The following is a 20,059-nucleotide window of genomic DNA, read 5'->3' as shown; positions in this document are numbered from 1 at the left end:
TATCGAGTACCCGCTACCCGACGACAATGGGAAACGAGGCGGGACCGGGTAGCTTGTTTTAAATTTTTACGGGTATGGGTATACTCGCGCTGGTACCCGTTAAACCAGATAATACCTGTTATTTTTAGGGTTAGGGTTTTAAAATATTGTATTTTAATTATTTAGTTTCAAATTTATATATAATTAATTTATATTAAACTTTTGAATGGTGATTTAATTTCAGGCATGCTTGATGTTTCTATCATAATTGATTATTTGAAATTTGAATTTGCATTATATTTCATACGAAGTCATATTATATTTAAGAGATGAGAAATAACCATATTTGTGCATAGTTAATAGTTGGAAATTATGCAAATACAACAAAGTAAAAAATTACAAATCTAATATCATAATGTAGCAACTAGGAATAATCCCAAAATTCATTCTAGAATTACAAACATGTACATAAAATCATTATATTAGATGGCTAGGATTGATGATAAGCGAAAACTAAAAGCATAATTCCATCGAATAATATGGAGTAATACACAATTCAAATTAAGCCTGCGGGTTTGGGTACCCACAACTGCGGGTTTGGGATACCCGATGCGGGTATCGGGTTACCCGTATAACTATATGGGTCGGGATTGGATAGTATAATATTGAAGTTTTTGGATACGAGTACCCGCAAAATCGGATTTGGGTACCCACGGGTACCCGTTTCGATACCCTGATAACCTAATTTTCCACTATTTATTTTCGTAATTCACTCAAGTTTATAGTTTTATTATTATTTATTGTTGTGTAGTAATTCCATTTTCTCAAAATTCTGATTAGTTACGTATTCGAAACTACCAGTAAACATAAGCGGGTCGGTGGAGAAGAAAAAAGCAAACCTTTACTGAACAGATACAAACAAAACTCTCTCTCTTTCTCCGGCGACATTTTTCCGGTATGTAAAAATCCGGCAGTTTCACCGATTTCTTCCTCCGTGGCGTGTGTCGTATTTCGAGCGCCCTGCTTCTGTTTACATCTAAAACCGCCATTTAATTTGAGTGATTCATTTTCGCATTCGCATTGTCGGAGCTTGGCGTTGGAAGAGTTGTAGTTTGAGGCGTTGACGTTTATCGGAGTCTCTCCGGTTCTTCATTTACGGTTTTGTACTCGTCGGATCTCGATTCCCGGAGGTGAAGAAATGAGCCGAATCCGATTCTATCGTTTTGTTTTTCTCTTGGTGCAGCTTTCTCCAATGATTTATGAATAAATTAATGGACTTCTGTTTTTTTTTCAAGTAATTTTCAATTTTTTCAATTTACATTTCCCCTGAATAATTAACTTGCTTTACCACTGAATGTGGTGTTCCTTGGGCTTGCTTTTTGCATCCGAGTTTTCCTTTTGCCTAAATTTGTTATGGAAAGCTTATGAGTTAGGCTCAAATGTGAGCTTTCAAAAAACTATTGATCGGTTAAAGTAAAGGAAATTGGTATGTGAAGTTTTTTTTTTGGTAACTCTTTCTCTTATCTTTTTGTGTGGGTGAAAAAGTGTAGTTTGTTCACTGATGCAGCCTACAGATGTGAGGTTTAATATTAACATTACGCAGTTTTCTGTTTCAGAGCAATAAGCCTTACTTTTTTCTTTTTTTACCCTCAATTTGCCCCCTCCCCTTTCTCTTTAACATTGCTAATTTTTTAGGCAAATCATTCAATTAACGTTTAATTTATCAGCCAATTTTTTTTCTTATGCTTTTCTTTGATTTTCTGGGTGGTTAAATTTTTCTAAAGTAGCTTTTCTGTTTTCAGATTGAAAGCTGCAGATTCCTGAAGTCCTTTCCTTGCTGGACATCTACCTTTTTCTGGGTATTACTTTCTTGCTTTTGATGTATTGTGACTTAGCAGGGAGGTCCACCGTTTCAGTCTATGTAATATGGTTTAATATTATTTTTACAAGGTATTGGGATGAATGGTATTTCAAGCAATGGCAAGGCTAGAAACTTTGAAAAGACACATCCAGGATGCTTAGGAAGAATGGTGAACCTGTTCGAGTTGAACATTGGTGTATCTGCAGACAGACTTCTAACTGATAAACCACATGGAGATGGTGCACACTCGTTCTACTTGAATGTTCTGTTATGTTTTATAATTTCCTTACTGAAATCTAGAGTTCTCATGCAGGTCATATACATTCTAAGAGACCATTATATATGTTTAAAATAACTAGATGGATTATTTCTATTGCAGAGTTATCTTTTATTGGCCTCAATGTGGCTGTCTGTTACTTTTCTTTTGGTCTACCTAATTATTTTATAAATGATTGCTGGGTTTTAAATTTGTTGCCCTCAACTTAATTTTCTTCTTTTATTAAGGGTCCATTGAATTGAAGTTTCATTTTTTGTAGCATTTCTCCTTTAGCAGACCGTAATGTGATCTTGCTGATTTACATAATTTCAACCTATTTTCAGGTTTACCTGTCTCAAGAAGCAGATCAGATGTATCAAGCATGGGCCATTCTCTTGATCAAATTGAAGAAAAGGTGGTAACAGGACTATTACTATGTAATTAGAGAATTATGTGGAAAATATTTTCCCCACAATGTTTTCCAGATTTTACATGGACGATATATTTTATTCTTGTGTGTGGATTGCAGATAGTATCTGAATATCTGGACACAATTTCAAACAAAAACACAAATACGACGCCTGTGAAGATGCTCATTGCGCAAGAGATGTGTAAAGAAGTGGACTCCAGAAACTGTCCACCTAATTTAGTTGCAAAGTTGATGGGGCTTGATCCCATTCCACAACACGAACTTGGCGCAGCAACACAAAGAAACCACTCTAAAGGTCATCCTCGATGTCATTCAGAGATACCTATGAGTAACTGGGAACAACAGAATGGACTTTTTCATCATGTAAAGAGAGATGAATTCAAAGATGTTTATGAAATATGGCAGCAATCAAAGAAATCAACACGGAAGGGAAGGCATGATGAAACTACAAAGGACACAAAGCTGGCTTTTGTTCGTCAGAAATTTGTTGAAGCAAAACGCCTTTCCATGGATGAAAATCTTCGCCAGTCTAAGCAATTCCAAGATGCGTTAGAAGTTTTGAATTCCAATAAAGATTTATTTCTCAAGTGTCTGAAGGAACCAAATTTTGCAATTTCACAGCAACTGTACGATCTGCATTCAATTCCTCCTCCACCTGACACAAAGCGTATCACTGTTCTTAGACCTTCAAAGATGGCTGGGAATCATGATGTTGCTGCTGGGAACAGAGAAGATAAACAAATGGATAAGTGTGCCTTTGTTCATCTGAATGGCTTGGAAAAAGGCCATCTGGGGAATTCCCCTTCTGCAAGTTGGAAGAATTATGAAACTCCTACTCAACCGACTCGAATAGTTGTTCTAAAACCAAGTCTCGGAAAAATACTTGATGATAAGGCTGTGGGCTCTCCACAATCCCAGTCAGCAAGGGTGCATGGTGAAGAGTTTTTTGGCGAAGAAGAAGACAATGATAATCAGGAATCCAGAGAAATTGCAAAATCAGTTACTCAGCAAATGCGTGAAAAACTTGGTAGGCACCACCGAGATGAAACCTTGTTTTCGTCAGGTTTTTTTAATGGCTATGTCGCTGATGAGAGTTCATTTAATAGATCAGAAATCGAGTATCCAGCTGGTAATACTAGTGATTCAGAAGCTGCGTCACCTTTGTCTAGGCACTCCTGGGATTATGTCAATAGGCTTGGTAGTCCATTCTCGTCGTCCTCTTTTAGTAGAGCATCTTATTCTCCAGAATCGTCAGTTTGCAGAGAAGCAAAGAAACGTCTTTCTGAAAGGTGGGTCATGATGGCATCTAGTGGGAGCTGTCAAGAACAAAGACATGTACGGAGAAGCTTGAGTACATTGGGTGAAATGCTTGCTCTGTCTGAGACAAAGAAGGTAGCTTTACCTGGGGAAGGAGGCAGTTCCAATCAAGAATCAAAGGATGCAAATTATCACTTATTCAGTGAACAGAGGACAAACAGAAATGTGGATAGTTCAACAATAAATCTCACCAGGTCAAAGTATCTGCCTGTATCATCTAATAAGTTAGGAACCGGGCTACATGCCTTAGTTTCCGCCTCTGAGAAGGATAAACTGGAAATTTCGAAGGAGGACAGGAAAGTAAGAAGTTCCAAATCATCGTTGAAAGGGAAAGTTTCAAGTTTTTTCTCCTCAAGGAACAAAAAGAGTAGTAAAGAAAATTTCCTTGTATCTGACACCAAACATGAATGCCCCTCTTGTCCTGCAGACATTATCAGCGGTAAAACTGAAAGTCTTGTTAGCATAGGGCATGACTCTGAGCCAGCTGATCTGCTGGGGTCATCAATTAAGGCATCTTCTTCAAACCCTATCTTCAAGAAGGGCCTGATATGTCCGGAGGTAATTTTATTATGTAATATGCATAATTGCTTCGACTGTTTATCCACTTGATTCATACTGTGTGTTTACAGGTGCAAGATTAGTTACATGAAATATGTTTCAACTTTCAAAGTTTTAGCTGATGCAGTTGTATCAATCACACTCAAGTGCTTCTTAAAACTTTTTACACCTGTTTTCTATGAATTTCTCCTAAAATCTTGAAGAAATTCTTATGGCTTCCACCAAGATGATAATTGTACTGTTTTTACGAGAGAACAGATAGTGTTGTTGCAAAACTCCAACTGGCTTGGCTATTATGAAGTTTGATCATGATTGAGAAGCTAAAGGATCTTGGGTGGGGGACCAATGAGGTGGAAAATTGCTTACAGAGTCTATCAACATGGCAATAGAGATATAGCTAGTGAGGAAAGAAATACACAGAATTAGTAACTTGTAATGATTGTTTATTATGTTTGCTAGAGCTTTGGCTTATTGGACACATTCAAATGTGTTGGTTTCAGACAAAATAATTGCTGTGTGCTTTATTCTTGTGACCGAGTACTTTATATTGCAGGGATATACACTTCTTATTATCTTATAGGTTTTGACTATGGATAGTTATTTTTTATCTAAACTGCCAACTGTACACTTATGATACGTTCCAACATTTGCAGGCAGAGTTGTCTGTATCAGAACCAATTGTATTTGCAAATTTCACTGAAAATCAGGACCAGCCTAGTCCAGTATCCGTCTTAGATCCACTCTTTGAGGATTGTGATAACACGAAGAAAGTGTTCTCCCATTATGGCAAGCCCGATCAACATGGTACAGTCGATGTTGCCTTAATTTTGCTATTGCTGCAATTTTCCTTCTTTGATAGTATTGGTTGTTAATTGTTTTATTCCACCATCTTTTTCAGGATATGAGTTGCCACACAATGCAATTAGTTCAAACTTAATTGACAAATCACCACCTATTGGTTCTATTGCTCGTACCCTATCATGGGACGACTCGTGCATGGACACAGCTTCATCATACCCCATCAAGGAATCCTCAATTGCCCAAGGAATTGAGGAAGGAGAGCGAGAATGGGTTCTTCTAGTTGAGACATTACTCTCTGTAGCTGGGTTGCAGGGTGAGGTGCAATCAGAATCATTTCTGGCAAGATGGCACTCGCTGGAAAGCCCTCTGAATCCATCGTTAAGAGACAAGTATGTTGATCTAAACGAGGACACACTGCACGAGGCCAAGCGGAGGCAAAAGAGATCAATGCTAAAGCTTGTGTTTGATTGCGTAAATGCAGTGCTAGTGGACGTAGCAGGATACGGGCCTGGTCCCACCCAACGAGCCATTCCAAGCATCAAGTCCAACACTAACATGTTGGATGAGGTGTGGGTTCGGATGAGTGCTTGGTTTAATAGTGACGTCGAATGCGATGACGGGGACAACAACAGCCTGGTGGTTGATAGGGTCATGAGGAAGGAGGTGGTGGACAGTGGGTGGGTAGATCATTTGAGATTGGAGATGGATAATTTGGGTAAGGAAATTGAAGTGGAATTGCTGGAAGAGATTGTGCAGGAGGCAGTGGTTGAATTGACAGGTAGAGGTGACGATGCTTTTGTATTCTTTTAGCAATGTATTTATACTCACTTATTATTGTTTTTTTGTTGTGTTTCAAACGAGAACGGTTCCCCCACCCCATCTCCAATTGTTCAGTTAAGTGATGCAACTTGTCCCCTATATGCATATGACCCCATAATATGACCTCTTATGTGTATTATTTGTATAACTTGTTTGATAGTGGTAGAACTATGATAGTGGGTAGTGAGTTTGGATCCCTCACCAGTCTCTCTCTCTAGAAAAATTCCTCTACAATGCCCCTATTAATAAGATTTGAAATATGAAGACAAGAGATCTTTATGAACTTGATGTATCACGTGAGCTTTTTACTAGAATAGTGTAAATGAATAAAAGCAGAAACGCACAATGCATTAAATGATGCAACGATAGCATATAGTGAGACATGTGCCGAATGCTAAACAGTTGCTGTTACATCTTGCTGAATGAATCTTACATGACTTCAAGTGTAAGTCTTGTTTGTCTTTACTTATCTTTGTGGTTTTGCCCAGGTTTTTAGCTAAGATAACAATGAGATAAATGTTACTTTCTGTCTCATTATATGTGACAAATTTTTTTGGCACAAGTTTTTAGGTAGTACTCGTCCGTAAAATGTTGTCTAGTTTTGCCATTTTGGTCTGTCCATGAAAATTTGTCCACTTTGTTTTTTTCTATTTTTGGTAAAATGAACTTCACTTTCCACTAACTTTTCACACTCATATTCTATTATAAAACTAATATATAAAAGTGTGACATTCATTCTACTTACTTTTTCAACTCACTTTTCTATACATTTCTTAAAACCTGCACCGAGTCAAACTTGGACAACATTTCATGGACGGAGGGAATAATGTTTAGTGGTTAAATGAAGATATAATAAAGTAAGGTCATCCACTACGCTGTCACTATACCGTCTCTTAACCGTCCTTTAAACTACTATTTGAGGGCCCCACTGTCTTTTTTTACTCCATCCCTTAACTAAGGGACGGAACCTGCAACCCTCCGTCCCTTATCCGTCCCTTTTCCTTCCCTTAACCGTCCCTTAAATTACTATTCATTCAATTTCATTTTTTTTTTATTTCCAACCAAATTCAATTAATAAAAACACACTCCATTAAATAAAATAAACTTACAACATAAAATTCGTAAAAAAAATATAATTTAATAATTTCCTAAAAAATAAAAATACATAATTTAATAATTTCCTCCGCTAAAGTTTGCCCAAAAATGCTCAATTAGATCCTCTTGGAGTTGAGTGTGGGCGCTAGAGTCGCGTGTCCTTTCACGAATAGATAACCGGTCTTGTATAGACGGATGCGCTCCACTTCGAGACGGACTACTTGCGGTTGAGCTTCCGGGGGATTCGGGGTCGAACCAATTTCCCGCCTCGGGTCTTTCGTCTTGGACAATCATGTTGTGCAAGATTATGCACATATACATGATGTCGACCATGCTCTCCATTGCCCCATGAACCACGAACGAGTCGGAGCTTTGATGATGTTGAAGCGCGCTTGGAGAACCCCGAACGCCCTCTCCACATCCTTGCGAGCAGCCTCCTGCTTCTGCGCAAAAAGAGCCTGCTTTGGGTTCGCAGGCCTGGTGCACGTCTTCACGAAGGTCAGCCACTTCGGGTAGATGCCGTCGGCGAGATAGTACCCCATTTTATACAGCCGGTTGTTGGCGACGAAGTTGATGGCCGGCGCTTTACCGTCCAAAACTTCGGTAAAGAGGTTGGACTGGTGGAGCACGTTTACGTCGTTGTTCGACCCGGGGACCCCGAAGTACGCGTGCCAAATCCAAAGCCGGTAGTCGGCAACCGCCTCGAGTACAATGATTGGGTGGGTGCCTTTGTGGCCGCTCGTGTAGGACCCCCTCCACGCCACCGGGCAATTTTTCCATTGCCAGTGCATGCAATCGACACTGCCAAGCATCCCGGGGAATCCGTGCACTTGTTCGTGCAAGTCGAGGAGGAACTGACAATTGGTCGTGCTTGGTCTCCGGAGAAATTCGTCGGTGAAGGTTGCTCGGACGCCTTTGCAGAATTTGAGCAAGCACGTGCGCCCAGTGGTCTCTCCGATGTGGAGGTATTCGTCGAACATGTCGGCCGTTTGTCTAGTCGCAAGCTGACGGATTGCTGCAGTACATTTCTGCAGCGTCGTGTGGCTGGGACGGCCGACCGCGTCGAACCCTTCTCGGAAGAACTCTTCTCGGGCCGCCAAAGTATTCGCGATGTGGAGAAATAGCTGTTTCCCCATACGAAAACGGCGACGGAAGTAGGTATCTCCCCAAACCGGGTTATCGCAGAAGTAGTCGCGTACTAACCTTGCGGCGGCTTCCTCCCGATTACGATGGATGTACGTCCGGGAGCGTCGTTGGGGCGGCACGGCTTCCTCCGCCTCCCGGCGTCGATCTTCTTCAAGTGATTGTTCCATTATTTGACGCATTTGCTCAAAAGGATCCATTAGTTTGAGTTGATTTGAGATGGAAATTGGAGTGGATATAGAGAGGATTTGAGATGAATAGATGTGTGTTTGTGTATGAAATGAGTATGAAATATGAGTATTTATAGAGTAAAGAAATTAAAAAAAATATAAAAAACAAATTGAAAAACGGCTAAAAAAACGGTAACATTACCGTTTGAAAAAAAAAATATTTAAATTCAAATTTTTAAAAAAATGAATTATTGCGTCAGCGTGACGAAACCCACTCGCGGGCCAGCGAGTGGGCGTCACGCATGGCTTGGGAGCTCGCCACGTCGCCTCGGCGCGTGGCGAGACGTCGCATCCCGCGTCGCGGCGTGACGGGTCTCGGGACGGAACGACCTGCTGCAACGCGTCCCGCCGCGGTTCCGTCCCTCTGTGACGGAACACGGGACGGTGACGGGACGCGTAGTGGATGCTCTAAGAGTGAGAAAAAAGTAGAGAGAAAAGTAGGAGAGATGATAAAGTAAGAAAGATAGAGTGTTTTTTTTACCATAAAATGAAATGTGTCACTTATAATTAGGGATGTCAATCGGGTCGGCTAGTCGGGTTTCGGGCCAATCCTACTCAGGTTGCCGGTCAATCGGGTACGGGCTAATCGGGTTGTGATTTCTTTTAGGTTATAAAAATTCAACCCTAACCCTAAAAGCTCGTGTTTCGGGTTGGCCTAGTGGGTTAATCAGGTTGCTACCGATAAGATTAATGTGCGATCAATTCAATAAATAATGATAAATATTAATTATATTCATAAAACGTAAAATATTTAACTATGATAAATTTGAGATATATGCTGAAACTCTATCATAAACATGATCAAATACTAATATTTGAGATATTTCTTAAAATTTTAATGCATGTTTTAGAAATTTAAATATTTTTTTAGTGAATTTCAAGTTATATATCAATTATTATATTAATAAATATCAATGTATAATATGTATAATATGTATATGTAATATAAAATTGAAATTTATTTGTTTAGTTATCTATATTATAAAATTAATCAATGAAGTGTCAAATTAGGAGTAAAAAAATAGAATAATAGAAATTTTATCGGATTTTTGGGCCAGCCTATTGGATTTTCGGGTCTAGCCCTAACAGGTTGCAGGTTAATCGGGTGCGGGCTAATCAGATTTTAATTTTATCGGGCTAGAAATTTCCGGCCATAATCCTATAAATTTGGCGGGCTATTCGATCCAATCCATGAGCTGCAGGCTATACTGACATCCCTACTTATAATAGGACGGTAGAAAAAGGAATACGTCTCACTTCTAGTGGGACGAGGGAGTAATATTAAATTGTTATTAGCCGAAAAGTTAAAATGAGATTGTTATTGTTGGTTTATGTTTTGTTGTTAAGCCAATAAGAGTAAAAACAAGATAAAAATAGAAAAGTGTTTGGCAGCCGAGATTATTTCGTAGATTAACATTGAAAAGTTACGTTTTTGTCCAAATTTCCTCTGGCCAATTTTCACTATACAATTTTAAGGGTTAGACTTAATAAGATTTATTAGCGTTTGATTTCAGCTTGATATTTTTGCACTCCTACAAATTGATTATTTGGCATTCCATTGAATTTTTATAACAAAAAAAAGCATAAAATGTGTCCAGAATACAAAGCACAAAAATTGGAGTCAGGATGTCAAATAGGGTCAACACAGCAGGCCGTGCGGGTTTCGCATCGCGTCAACCCATCGACCCACCGGAGACATTTAGAGAGCCGAGGAAAGTGATGCACAATTTATTAGCACTAAAACGGAACAAAGTAAATGATGTAATTCGATATCAAAACCGAAATTTATATAAACATGAAGAGCTACTATCAATCGCCAGAAGTTATGCAGTTAACCTATCCATAGACAAAGTAGCAACAATCATATTTAAAGAATTAGACATGAAATAACAACTAGTAAAATCCTAAAGTTGAATAAGAAGCTTTTCATATTCTCCTGCCTTGATCATAGCTCCAAGTTGATGAATGGATGGAAGATGGTGAAAATATAAGGAACTGGAACTTAAATTCTGGACCTCTTCAATGATGTATTATGGGGAGTATTCAAAGACTTGGAGGCCCATTATTGACTTGGTAATAACTTTAGCTCCAAAAGGCGAATGCAGAAAATGAAATGTCTCTATTAATCTGGAATGGAGGGAATAATTAAATCCAAAAATAACAAAAGTGATCAATTTCTACTACAATTAGTTCACTGCTCATTCAGCATATAAAATCTTAGTAAATTCTAGACAGTCTAAATTTCTTCTCACTATTCAACTTCCGTTGATTTTTTCTTTTCTTTTCATTTCATTTTTTTCAACCTCTCTTTTGTTTCTTCTGTGCATCATTTCTTTTCTTTCATGTACATGATGTTAGTTAAATTATAATCTTTTATTGTATTATTTTAGCACACTTTTTAAGGTGAAAAACAGACTCATTTTGATAAACTGTACGACAAAAGATCGAGCTCTACGAGAGAGCGGAGAAAAAAAAAGGTCTTAATCTAAACAGTAATCAGCATGCCAAGATTAATATCAGATGCTTTTACAAGGTCATTGTTGCATTCATCTTTCAAAGAGCTTCGTGTGTGTATCTTGCATGCCTCAATCATAGTCCCATAGAAGAACTGATTGTTTTACGAAGACTGTGAATTGTAGTATAAAAATGCGCCACCCGAGCTTTTTTAAACCAGAAACGCCCGACCGGGTAATTTGGGCGTTCGCAAGTAAGAAAAAATGCATCGGTCGGGTGTTTTTTGAGCCAAAAATGTCCAATCGGGAAAAATGTGTCTGGACCTGTTTTTTCAAGCCCTAACTATTTAAATAGCTAGGGCACGACTCCCGAACAGACATTTGGCGGTTGGAACACATTTTTCCATGAGAATTTGAGCCTAGAAGCCACATTTTGAAGAAGGGGAGCAAGACTGAAGCTCCATCCACCCAAGCCTTGTCCCCCATGGTATCTTAGCTTATTTCTATGTTATTGTGACCAACATGGGTGGCTAGAGCTTGAGATTACTCCTAATGTATAGTAGGGTTGTTGAACATGAACTCCTTTAATTTAATTTTTATAATTTACTTTTCTTATTATTTCTTATCTTTGGTGTTTATTTTTATCTGTGTTGAGTTTAGCAAGAAAAGTTGGAAATTGCCTTAATTCTAATGTCTCTTTAACTTTGAATTTTTCAAGGAGTAAACAAATATAAGGAACTTTCGGGCAAGAATAGAAGTTAATCTAAAAAACCTACTATGCGTCTTGTAGGGGGTGATATGTTAGCAAGTAGAGCTACCCTATCCTAGGTGCATAATTCCTCGTTCAATGTTCAACTCCAAGGGAATGTAAAAGCAGCATGATCCCTAAAAGTATGGGGAAAAGTAATTATGAAATATGAGTCATGTGAAAAAGCAATCTGAACCAATTCGGAGTAGTTCTTCCCCTTTGTTATGCTATTCTCAAGTTTACTTTCTCGATCTTTTTGCTTGAGTCATTTTTCTAAACCTATAAAACCACAAATTTACCGTTTTTTAGTAGTTTTAATTAGTTTTAGCAATTAATATCCTTCATGTGGGTTCGACATCTTTTGTACTACATTGCACGTCTGTATACTTATAGAATTGGTATTTTTAAGGATTTATAAATTGTTGTAAGTGTTGGGGTTGGCAGCGGAAGCATGCGTTCTAACGGATCACATAATAATTCTGATCTATTTAGTAGATTATTTAGACAAGTTCTATTCGCGTAATTCTCACATGTATCATACTCATAACTTGAATTTAAACATGCTTTAGCGCAATTAACACCTAAAACATGTTTGCTACGGAGTAAGCCAATATACCTCGTTGATTCACTGAAGAATCGAAGATAGCTCGCGCCTTCTCCACGTGAAGATCTTGAGTACTAAACCACAGATCTTCTGACTGGTTCCCGGACTTTAATCTGGTATCAGTGTGGGCTGATCTCACCAGAATACTAGGACTTGAATAAAGAAGACGGAAACTGCTCACGGAGGAGAGTTGAAAATCATCCCTCTTCAAGACAGAGAGGGGGACGAAAATTTTGGAGAAAATAATGTATCTTTTCTGTCTCCTTTATTCTCCTATTTATAATAAGTCACATATTGGGCCCAGTTAGGGATCTATGGAAGAATTTGGATATGGCCTCCCCCAATTAGCTTATTACTAATTAAATTGAACCCAAAATTTAATATAAGCTTATGTTGGAATATTACAAGCAGCCACTACAGAAGTAATATTGCACTGCCCATCCAAATCCGAAATTACAAGTATTTCGGGTTTCCATTTGTTTGTCATCAATTTCCCGCGCTTAAGATAGAAACATCCATTAATTAATTAATGTCTGCTATGGACTTAATTAATTAACATATTATTAACTCCAAGAGTGGACTTAGCAAGAAACGCTTATTTATTATTCATAGAGTAATCAAACTCCAGCTAGCTAGGTTCCGATTAATAAAACCTTGTTTCGAGCTCCTCTTGTGGACGTTATCAAAGGAGACTCACCTCGCGCATGATTCAATATAATAACAATCATAGCACCGCTAGATATCAATCACCACTACCCTATATACCAGGATTCTTTGGTTGCGAAAAACCCGCACCATTTGGTAAGTCAAAGTAGTGCATAATCAATACCGTATGTTCAATGCTAACGTACATTGATTAAGAAATTAATTATCAAGACCTCGTCTTTCAGTAGATAGCATAAAGACTCGTCTTGCTGTTAGATCCAATTCAGTGCTATACCGCACCAATGTCATCTTATTTCAGTAAGGTTTAGAAATATGCGAACTGACATTGCAACCTTTCACGATAGGTAGTCTAGGCCTATCTAGGTTGTGAAATTCCTATTTTTCTTTGTTCAGAATTGACCGTGTTATCTTAAAGTGGACGACGCCCACAACCGATCTACTAAAACAAAGACTTAGACTTTGTTATGTTGCTTATACATTTAAATATGCAATAAACATCCATTAAATGTAAAACATAACAACATTATGACAAAAATAATCTGTTTCATTCCTTTGGAAAATATCATATAGAGTTTTACAGTATTCAATCACTCGAAAGGTGATTTCTAGTATACAAACTCTAACAGTAAGAACTTAATTTACACCCTAAAAATCATAAGTTTTTGTCGCTATTACCGGGAAAGGCATTAGTTGTTTGGACTGTGAGTTTTTCTTTTTGCTTTTTCTAAGAGCGAGAGTAAAGCCATTTGTTACTAAACACAGATTTATGCTAAAACACTTTCTTTACTGCACACACGATTATTAGGACTAATCCCGGAGTTGTCGAGGTTCTCCCTTCCAGTAGAGGGGTGACATCGTGCCAACTTAATCCCTTACTTGCTTTGATTTATATTATTGTGTTTTGCTTGGTATTTTCTGCTCAACAAGGGTAATAGAATATGTTTACATGATCAAATGGTCTAGCCGAGTTTGGTACCTTGAGTTCAATGAGACAGAGACTGAGGGGTTTGGTTCAGAGAGCTCAGATTCAGAAGGGATATTGTTGCTAGCAGAAAACATGAACGGTAGAGAGAAAATTCTGAGATTTTTTCCAAGTGGCTGATGATTATTAAGATGTTTTTCATCAGTTTAATTATTGAATGATCTCAGTTTTGGGAGAAGTGTGATGAAGACCTCGTAGCCCATCTTAATTTATTCTATGAGCTGACAAGTAACTACAAGCCGCAAGGAGTGTCACACGATACATTTTCGCTTTCTCTCTAACGAAAAAGGCACGTCTATGGTATGATTCCTTACCGGGGTACAAGATTGCTACATTTGAGGAGATAAGAAAAAGATTCTGATTGAGTTCGCCAGAGAGCTTGGACAAGTTGAGAGAAGTCATCCACAACTTCCAATAAGATGATAGTGAAAGCTTCTCCAATGCATGGTATCGATTCTCAGACTTGCTTCGAAAGTGCCCAAGTCATGGCATGGCTCCAAACAAGGAGTTGCACAAGTTCTACAAAGGTCTTACTTGTGAGGATGTGCATTGGATCAATGCAGCGAGCAAGGAAGACTTGAGAACGATATCTTTTGATCAAGTGAGAGAGCTATTCGAGATTCAAACGACAACACAAAACATGGCATAGCTCACAGAGGGCTAGTAAGAAAGCAAAGACATTTGGTGATAGGTTGAGAGATGATGAGTTGGCCACGGTGATAGGCCAGAGAGCGAGCATCCACACCCAAGTGAGGGTCTTGTCTAAAGCTTTCAATCCCTTGCAAATGGGTGCCCCCTCGACTGTTTCCATTGTGAGATGTAGAGTTTGCCAAGGGAATCACCACACTATAAGTGCCACGTTGATCGTCAAGATTTCAATCAAGGTTAGAATCAATTGTCTTTCCAAGTCAATCAATACCACCAAGGAAATCAAAGGCCAAGTGGAAATTGGAGGCCAAATGCACCTCCTAGGTTTGAAACGAAGAAGTTAGAGATTGGGGAGTCACTAACTGCCATCTTTTCTTTCATGTCTGAAAGTAAGAAGGAAAAATGATCAGTTCAAAAAGGATTAGTCAACAAATTTTGGCAAGAGGATGCTACTATGAAAAGTATGCAGACCCATACCGACCAAATAGCTACAACACTAAACACGAGTATGCCTAGAGGATTACCAAGTCATACGGTGATAAATCCAAAGGGAAACATTGGACATTGCAATGCCTTTGATACTGAGGAGTGGAAAAGAGTTAGGGGCAACCCTAGTTAGTCTTAACACGTTGCACGCAGGGGCAGACAATGTGTTAGGTTCACAAACCTCGCACGCAAGAGCGGACGAGGTAAGTGAGCAGGCTACTGTGATTGCACATGAATCAAAAAAGGGGAGAAAAGATTTCATCTGGCAATGGGGATTTCAAGATAAGAAACTTTAGGTAATTTGGCTAAGAACAAAGAGAAGAGAAGCTAAGCTAGTCCTGCAAGAGACCGAAAGAGCCCCTACCATTTTTTCAATTATCTCCCACCCCTACCTTTTCCTCTTGTTGGAAAGAAGAAGTCCCAGAGTGTTGAATGGTTGAAAGAAATCCTGAAAAAGGTGAATGTTGAGGTATTCCTTATGGGCTTGATGGCCAACTTCCCAAAATTATTCACTGTGTGAGAGTTGATCTCAAATAAAGGAAAATTGTCAGAGGAAGGGATGGTGCAAGTGAGTGCACAATGCTCACAAATCTTGAATAGCCGAATACCTCCAAAAATGAATGATTATGGGAGTTGCCATATTTCATGTGAAGTAAAAAATAAGAAGTTTTCGAGCTAATTACTTGACCAAGGATCTGACATTTCACTGATGGCTCAAAAAACTAAAGATGAAATGTGCTTTTTGAAAAGAATGAAGTCAACTAACGTCCACCTCTAGTTAGCTGACTAGTCCATTATCAAGCCTAGAGGTATTGTGGAAGATCTCCTCATTAAAGTTGATAAGTTCATTCTGCATGTGGACTTTATGACTTTGGACATGAAGGAGGATAAAAACATGCCTATTATGTTTGGGCAACCAATCTTGGCCATGAGCAACGTGATTCTCCACACTAGATACAATACTATGACTTTTAGAGTCAATGGAGAGGAGGTAACTCTCCATGATAAGTACAACACTACGACTCCCAAACAAACTTTTGGCGGCTTGAACAAGATTGAAGTAGGAGAGCAAGATTGAAGCTTCATCCACCCAACCTTGTCCCTCATGATATCTTTAACTTATTTTCTTGTTATTGTGACCACCATGGGTTCCTAGAGCTTAGAATTACATTAATTTGTAGTAGGGTTATTGAACATAAACTTCTTATTAGTTTTTATCTTTGGAGATTATTTTTATCCGTGTTGAGCAAAGCAAGAAAATTTAATTTGGGAATTGTCTTAATTCTAAAGTCTCTTTAACATAGAATAAGGAGCAAATAAAGATAAGGAACTTCCGGGCTATAATAGAAGCTAATCTAAAGCTTACAATGCGTCTTGTAAGAGTGATATTTTAGTGAGTAGAACTTAGGAGACATGATAGCGAGTTTGATGAGGCTCGTTTCATGCACGTGTTCTGTGGAAAAACTGCACTCAAATCTATGAACTAACGTCTATTTTTGAGCCAGGTGTGTGTGAAATCCGCCATTTTCAGAAGAAAGAACAAATCAGTTGGGCGGACGAACGGATCAAGAAAAGAAGGCAAAAACTGCGGCATTGAGTTGATCAAGTCAAAAATCAAGTGGAGCCAGCAGGAGTTCTGCATTGGAAGATAGAGCTGAAGACCCCACCACCAATTGTGAAGGGCAGGAACGACATTTCAGAGAGGTGGTACCCTAGGGATCAGAGCCCTACGACTCTCTATATAAAGGAAGCCCGACACAAGAAAAAGGGTGTCCCAGCCGTAGTTAGAAGGGGGGTCTCACAAGCTGTCTTAGTTAGAATTTCTTTAGGAATTCAGCTCTCTTCTAGGGCTGATATCGGAGCTCATTTCACTTCATCTTCTTGATTCCTTTGCACTCACACACTTGGTCCTAGCTTAGTTTAGTTTAGTTGGTGTTTGGTGTTGTTTCTTGCATTTTTAGCTTTCGGTTCTGTATTCCACTCCGAGAAGGGGTGATGAGACAATTTCCTGTTTTCCTTGTTTGTTTTCTGTGTACCTTTGATGTTATTGATGTTTTGATACTTTTGATTTAGTAAATCTAAAGTTATGTTTCCACTTTCAGCTTCTGCGTTCTGTTTCATGCTTGATATTTCTGATCTACTTTCGGTTTCCTTTTTATTTTGCATATCTTAGTTCAGAAATGTCTTGTTCTGTTTTGATTTGGTCAGATTTGATGTTTTATGTTTGAAAGTGTTTAGGATGTTTAGATCTAGCATTTTCTGTTTTTGCATGAGCATGGGTTAGTTTTCTTGTTTACGTAGTTGTAGCTTAGATCTTAGGAGTAGATTTAATTTTATGAGTTGTCCTGATGTTTCGCCTTCCTTAGCTTTTCAGATCTGTTCTTTACGCTGCTTTCCATGTTGATTTTGTGAAAAAGATGAAGTTGTTAGAAAGTTTTTACTTTACAGTGCTTTTTGCAGGGGACTGATAGTCCCCGTTTATTCCGTTTGTCCACTTATGCAAAGTTCAGTTAAGTTGATCAAGTAGACTAGTTCGGTTTTTATGAGTTGATCAGTTTAGATAGTTTACTTTTCCCAAAGTCAAGTAGTTTAACTTAACCCACCCCCTAGAAGCGTGGCAGCAACCATCCTCAAGTCGTGTCATGCAAACAAATCGCCAAACTCCTCATCTCTGTGGGATCGATCCTTACTTCCCTATAATAGTTAATAGTATTAGTGGGTTAAGGTTTTGAAAACACACTTTTAGCTTTTCTACTCATCTCACTCAAGTCGAATCTAAGTCAAGTTGATCAACCTGAGTTTCCACTGGATCCACTCACCCGCGTTTTGCAGGTAGCAGGCATATATAGGCTGGCAGGATCAGTTTGACCCTTCAACTTGAGCAAGCCACAACGATATACCAAAAGAATGAGAAGAATAGAGAGTGAAAAGTCGAGCTTTTCAGAGTGTAAAATCAACATGATCCCTAAAAGTACAAGAAAAGTAATTATGAAATAGGAGTCATGTGAAAAAGCAATCTGAACCAATTTAGGAGTAGTTCTCCTTTGTTGTGTTATTCTCAAGTTTTATTTTCTCGATCATTTTGCTTGAGTCATTTATCTAAATATATAAAACCATAAATTTACCGTTTTTTAATAGATTTAGCAATTAATCTCATTCTTGTGGGTTTGACACCTTTTGTACTACATTGTATGTCTGTATATTTGCAAAAGTGGTTTTTATTAGGGATTCATAACTTGTTTTGTGAACTTAATTTATATTCTAAGGGGGTGTTCGGTTGGCAAGATTAAATCTCATGATTAAATATGTATCATGTTTGGTTCATAAGATTGAACCCTTCAACTTAATCCTAGATGGATAGTCTCATGATAATTAGTCATAGCCTCCCCCTCCAACTAAAATAATCTCACAATTTAATCATAGATGGATAGTCTCATGATATTAGTCATGACAACCGAACACCACCTAAAAGTTATAAAAATTACAACAGTACACAACATTACTTTTTTTTTCCTTTCTACTTTATCCCTCCAACTCTTTTCACAATATATAATCTATACTTCCCAAGAGTATTTGAATATCCCCTTTAATTAACTTGCAAATAATAAGACGTAATAGGGTTAAAAGTGGTTAGCTAAGGAATTTATGAAATGTACAAATCATTATTATGGATATAAAGTAGCTAAGTAGGGTGATATAATTTCATCTTTTATCATTTAAATCACCGGTATAAGCATACAAGGAGCATGTTTTTGAAATATGTACATTAATGCATCCACACCAAAAATGAATTAAAAGTTCAAATCTCACAAGGTATTAAGCATGATTTAAGGCAAACAATACATTCATTACTCATGTACTGCATTTTTACTCAACGTTTTAAATCATTAGCCAAGAAAACTTAAGTATGAAAGAATTTTAACGCCATAGACAATTCAGTCTAATATATGTCAAAAACACATAAATTTTATGTTCTCTATCATGCTCCTTAGGATTTCAACCTTCTGGTCTATTAAAGCAAAACCCAAACCAAAAGCTAAAACCAACACAAACTACTTAAGCAAAATAAAATTAACTACTCAAACTAAGACTCAAAACAAACTAAAATACTTATTTCTTTTGGTGCTAAAAAATATCTCAACACTAATAAAATGAAAAAAAAGGTTTAATTTTAGATAAAGTAAAAATGAAGTCATTGTGATTTATATAGAGTATATTTGTTTAAAGCATCCACAATAAGGATAGGCTAGGAATAGCTTAGCAATAGCCTAGCCAAAAACTCTTTCTGCCACATGACCATACCCTTACCAAACAACAGTCTAGCAATAACCTAACCAAACAACAGCCTAGCAATAGCCCAGCCAATGCCCTAGCCCAGATAAATTGACAAATATGATTAATTCATTTTAATTCTTGGTGTTTATCAAATAATAAAAAAATTAAGTGCAGTGAATTGTAAATATAAAGTATAAATAATAATAAAAAATTCGGCTAGCCGCTCGCTCGCCGCGCAATAGGCGGCCAGCGATCGGCTAGCCGATTAGTCCACGCCCTAGCACTAAGGCGTTGGTTTTTCGTCCGTCAGGCTAGCCTAATGAAATAGTGGACTAGCCGCACGTCGGTTAACGTCGACTAATCTGCTATTGTGGATGCTCTTAATAAACTACTCCCTCCGTTCCATAGTAGTAGATGCATTTCTTTTCGGCACGCAATTTAAGAAAAATTGTGTTAAGTGAGTTAAGTAAAGGAAGAATAAAGTAGAAAATGAAAAAGGTAGAGAGAAGAAGAGGGAATAAAGTAACAGAAAGTAAAGTTAGTGAGAAGAAATGTGTTGACTTTTACCTAACTCCACTACTATGTAACGTACTAAAATGACAAAATGACTCAACTACAGTGAAACAACAGAGCGAGTATATTTTAAGTTACTCTTTTAAATCATTCTTCAATGAATTATCAACCCTATCAAATTGCACATTAATATCA

The 20,059-nt window shown here is 38.0% G+C and overlaps 1 protein-coding gene across 1 annotated transcript; it reads left to right on the top strand.

The window, feature by feature from the left end:
* Positions 1-818: 818 nt before the first annotated feature.
* Positions 819-6,122, top strand: LOC121742012. The gene is made up of 7 exons (XM_042135022.1): positions 819-1,169; positions 1,782-1,838; positions 1,930-2,079; positions 2,441-2,511; positions 2,626-4,401; positions 5,055-5,205; positions 5,300-6,122. Exons 3-7 carry the CDS (start codon positions 1,938-1,940, stop codon positions 6,010-6,012), a joined length of 2,853 nt encoding a protein of 950 aa, XP_041990956.1. The 5' UTR covers positions 819-1,169; positions 1,782-1,838; positions 1,930-1,937; the 3' UTR covers positions 6,013-6,122.
* The last annotated feature ends 13,937 nt before the right edge of the window (positions 6,123-20,059 follow it).

The sequence above is a fragment of the Salvia splendens genome, chromosome 7 (assembly GCF_004379255.2).
Source record: "Salvia splendens isolate huo1 chromosome 7, SspV2, whole genome shotgun sequence".
In the NCBI taxonomy this organism is placed as follows: Eukaryota; Viridiplantae; Streptophyta; class Magnoliopsida; order Lamiales; family Lamiaceae; genus Salvia; species Salvia splendens.
Note: the sequence above shows the minus strand (reverse complement) of the source record. Positions and strands in the feature narration are given on the sequence as shown.

Excerpts from the sequence above, each read along its gene's own strand:
- LOC121742012 (XM_042135022.1), top strand. The coding sequence starts at position 1,938 with ATGAATGGTATTTCAAGCAATGGCAAGGCTAGAAACTTTGAAAAGACA. Across the intron at positions 2,080-2,440 it reads TGATAAACCACATGGAGATG|GTTTACCTGTCTCAAGAAGC; the intron begins GTGCACACTCGT and ends ACCTATTTTCAG. Across the intron at positions 5,206-5,299 it reads TGGCAAGCCCGATCAACATG|GATATGAGTTGCCACACAAT; the intron begins GTACAGTCGATG and ends CATCTTTTTCAG.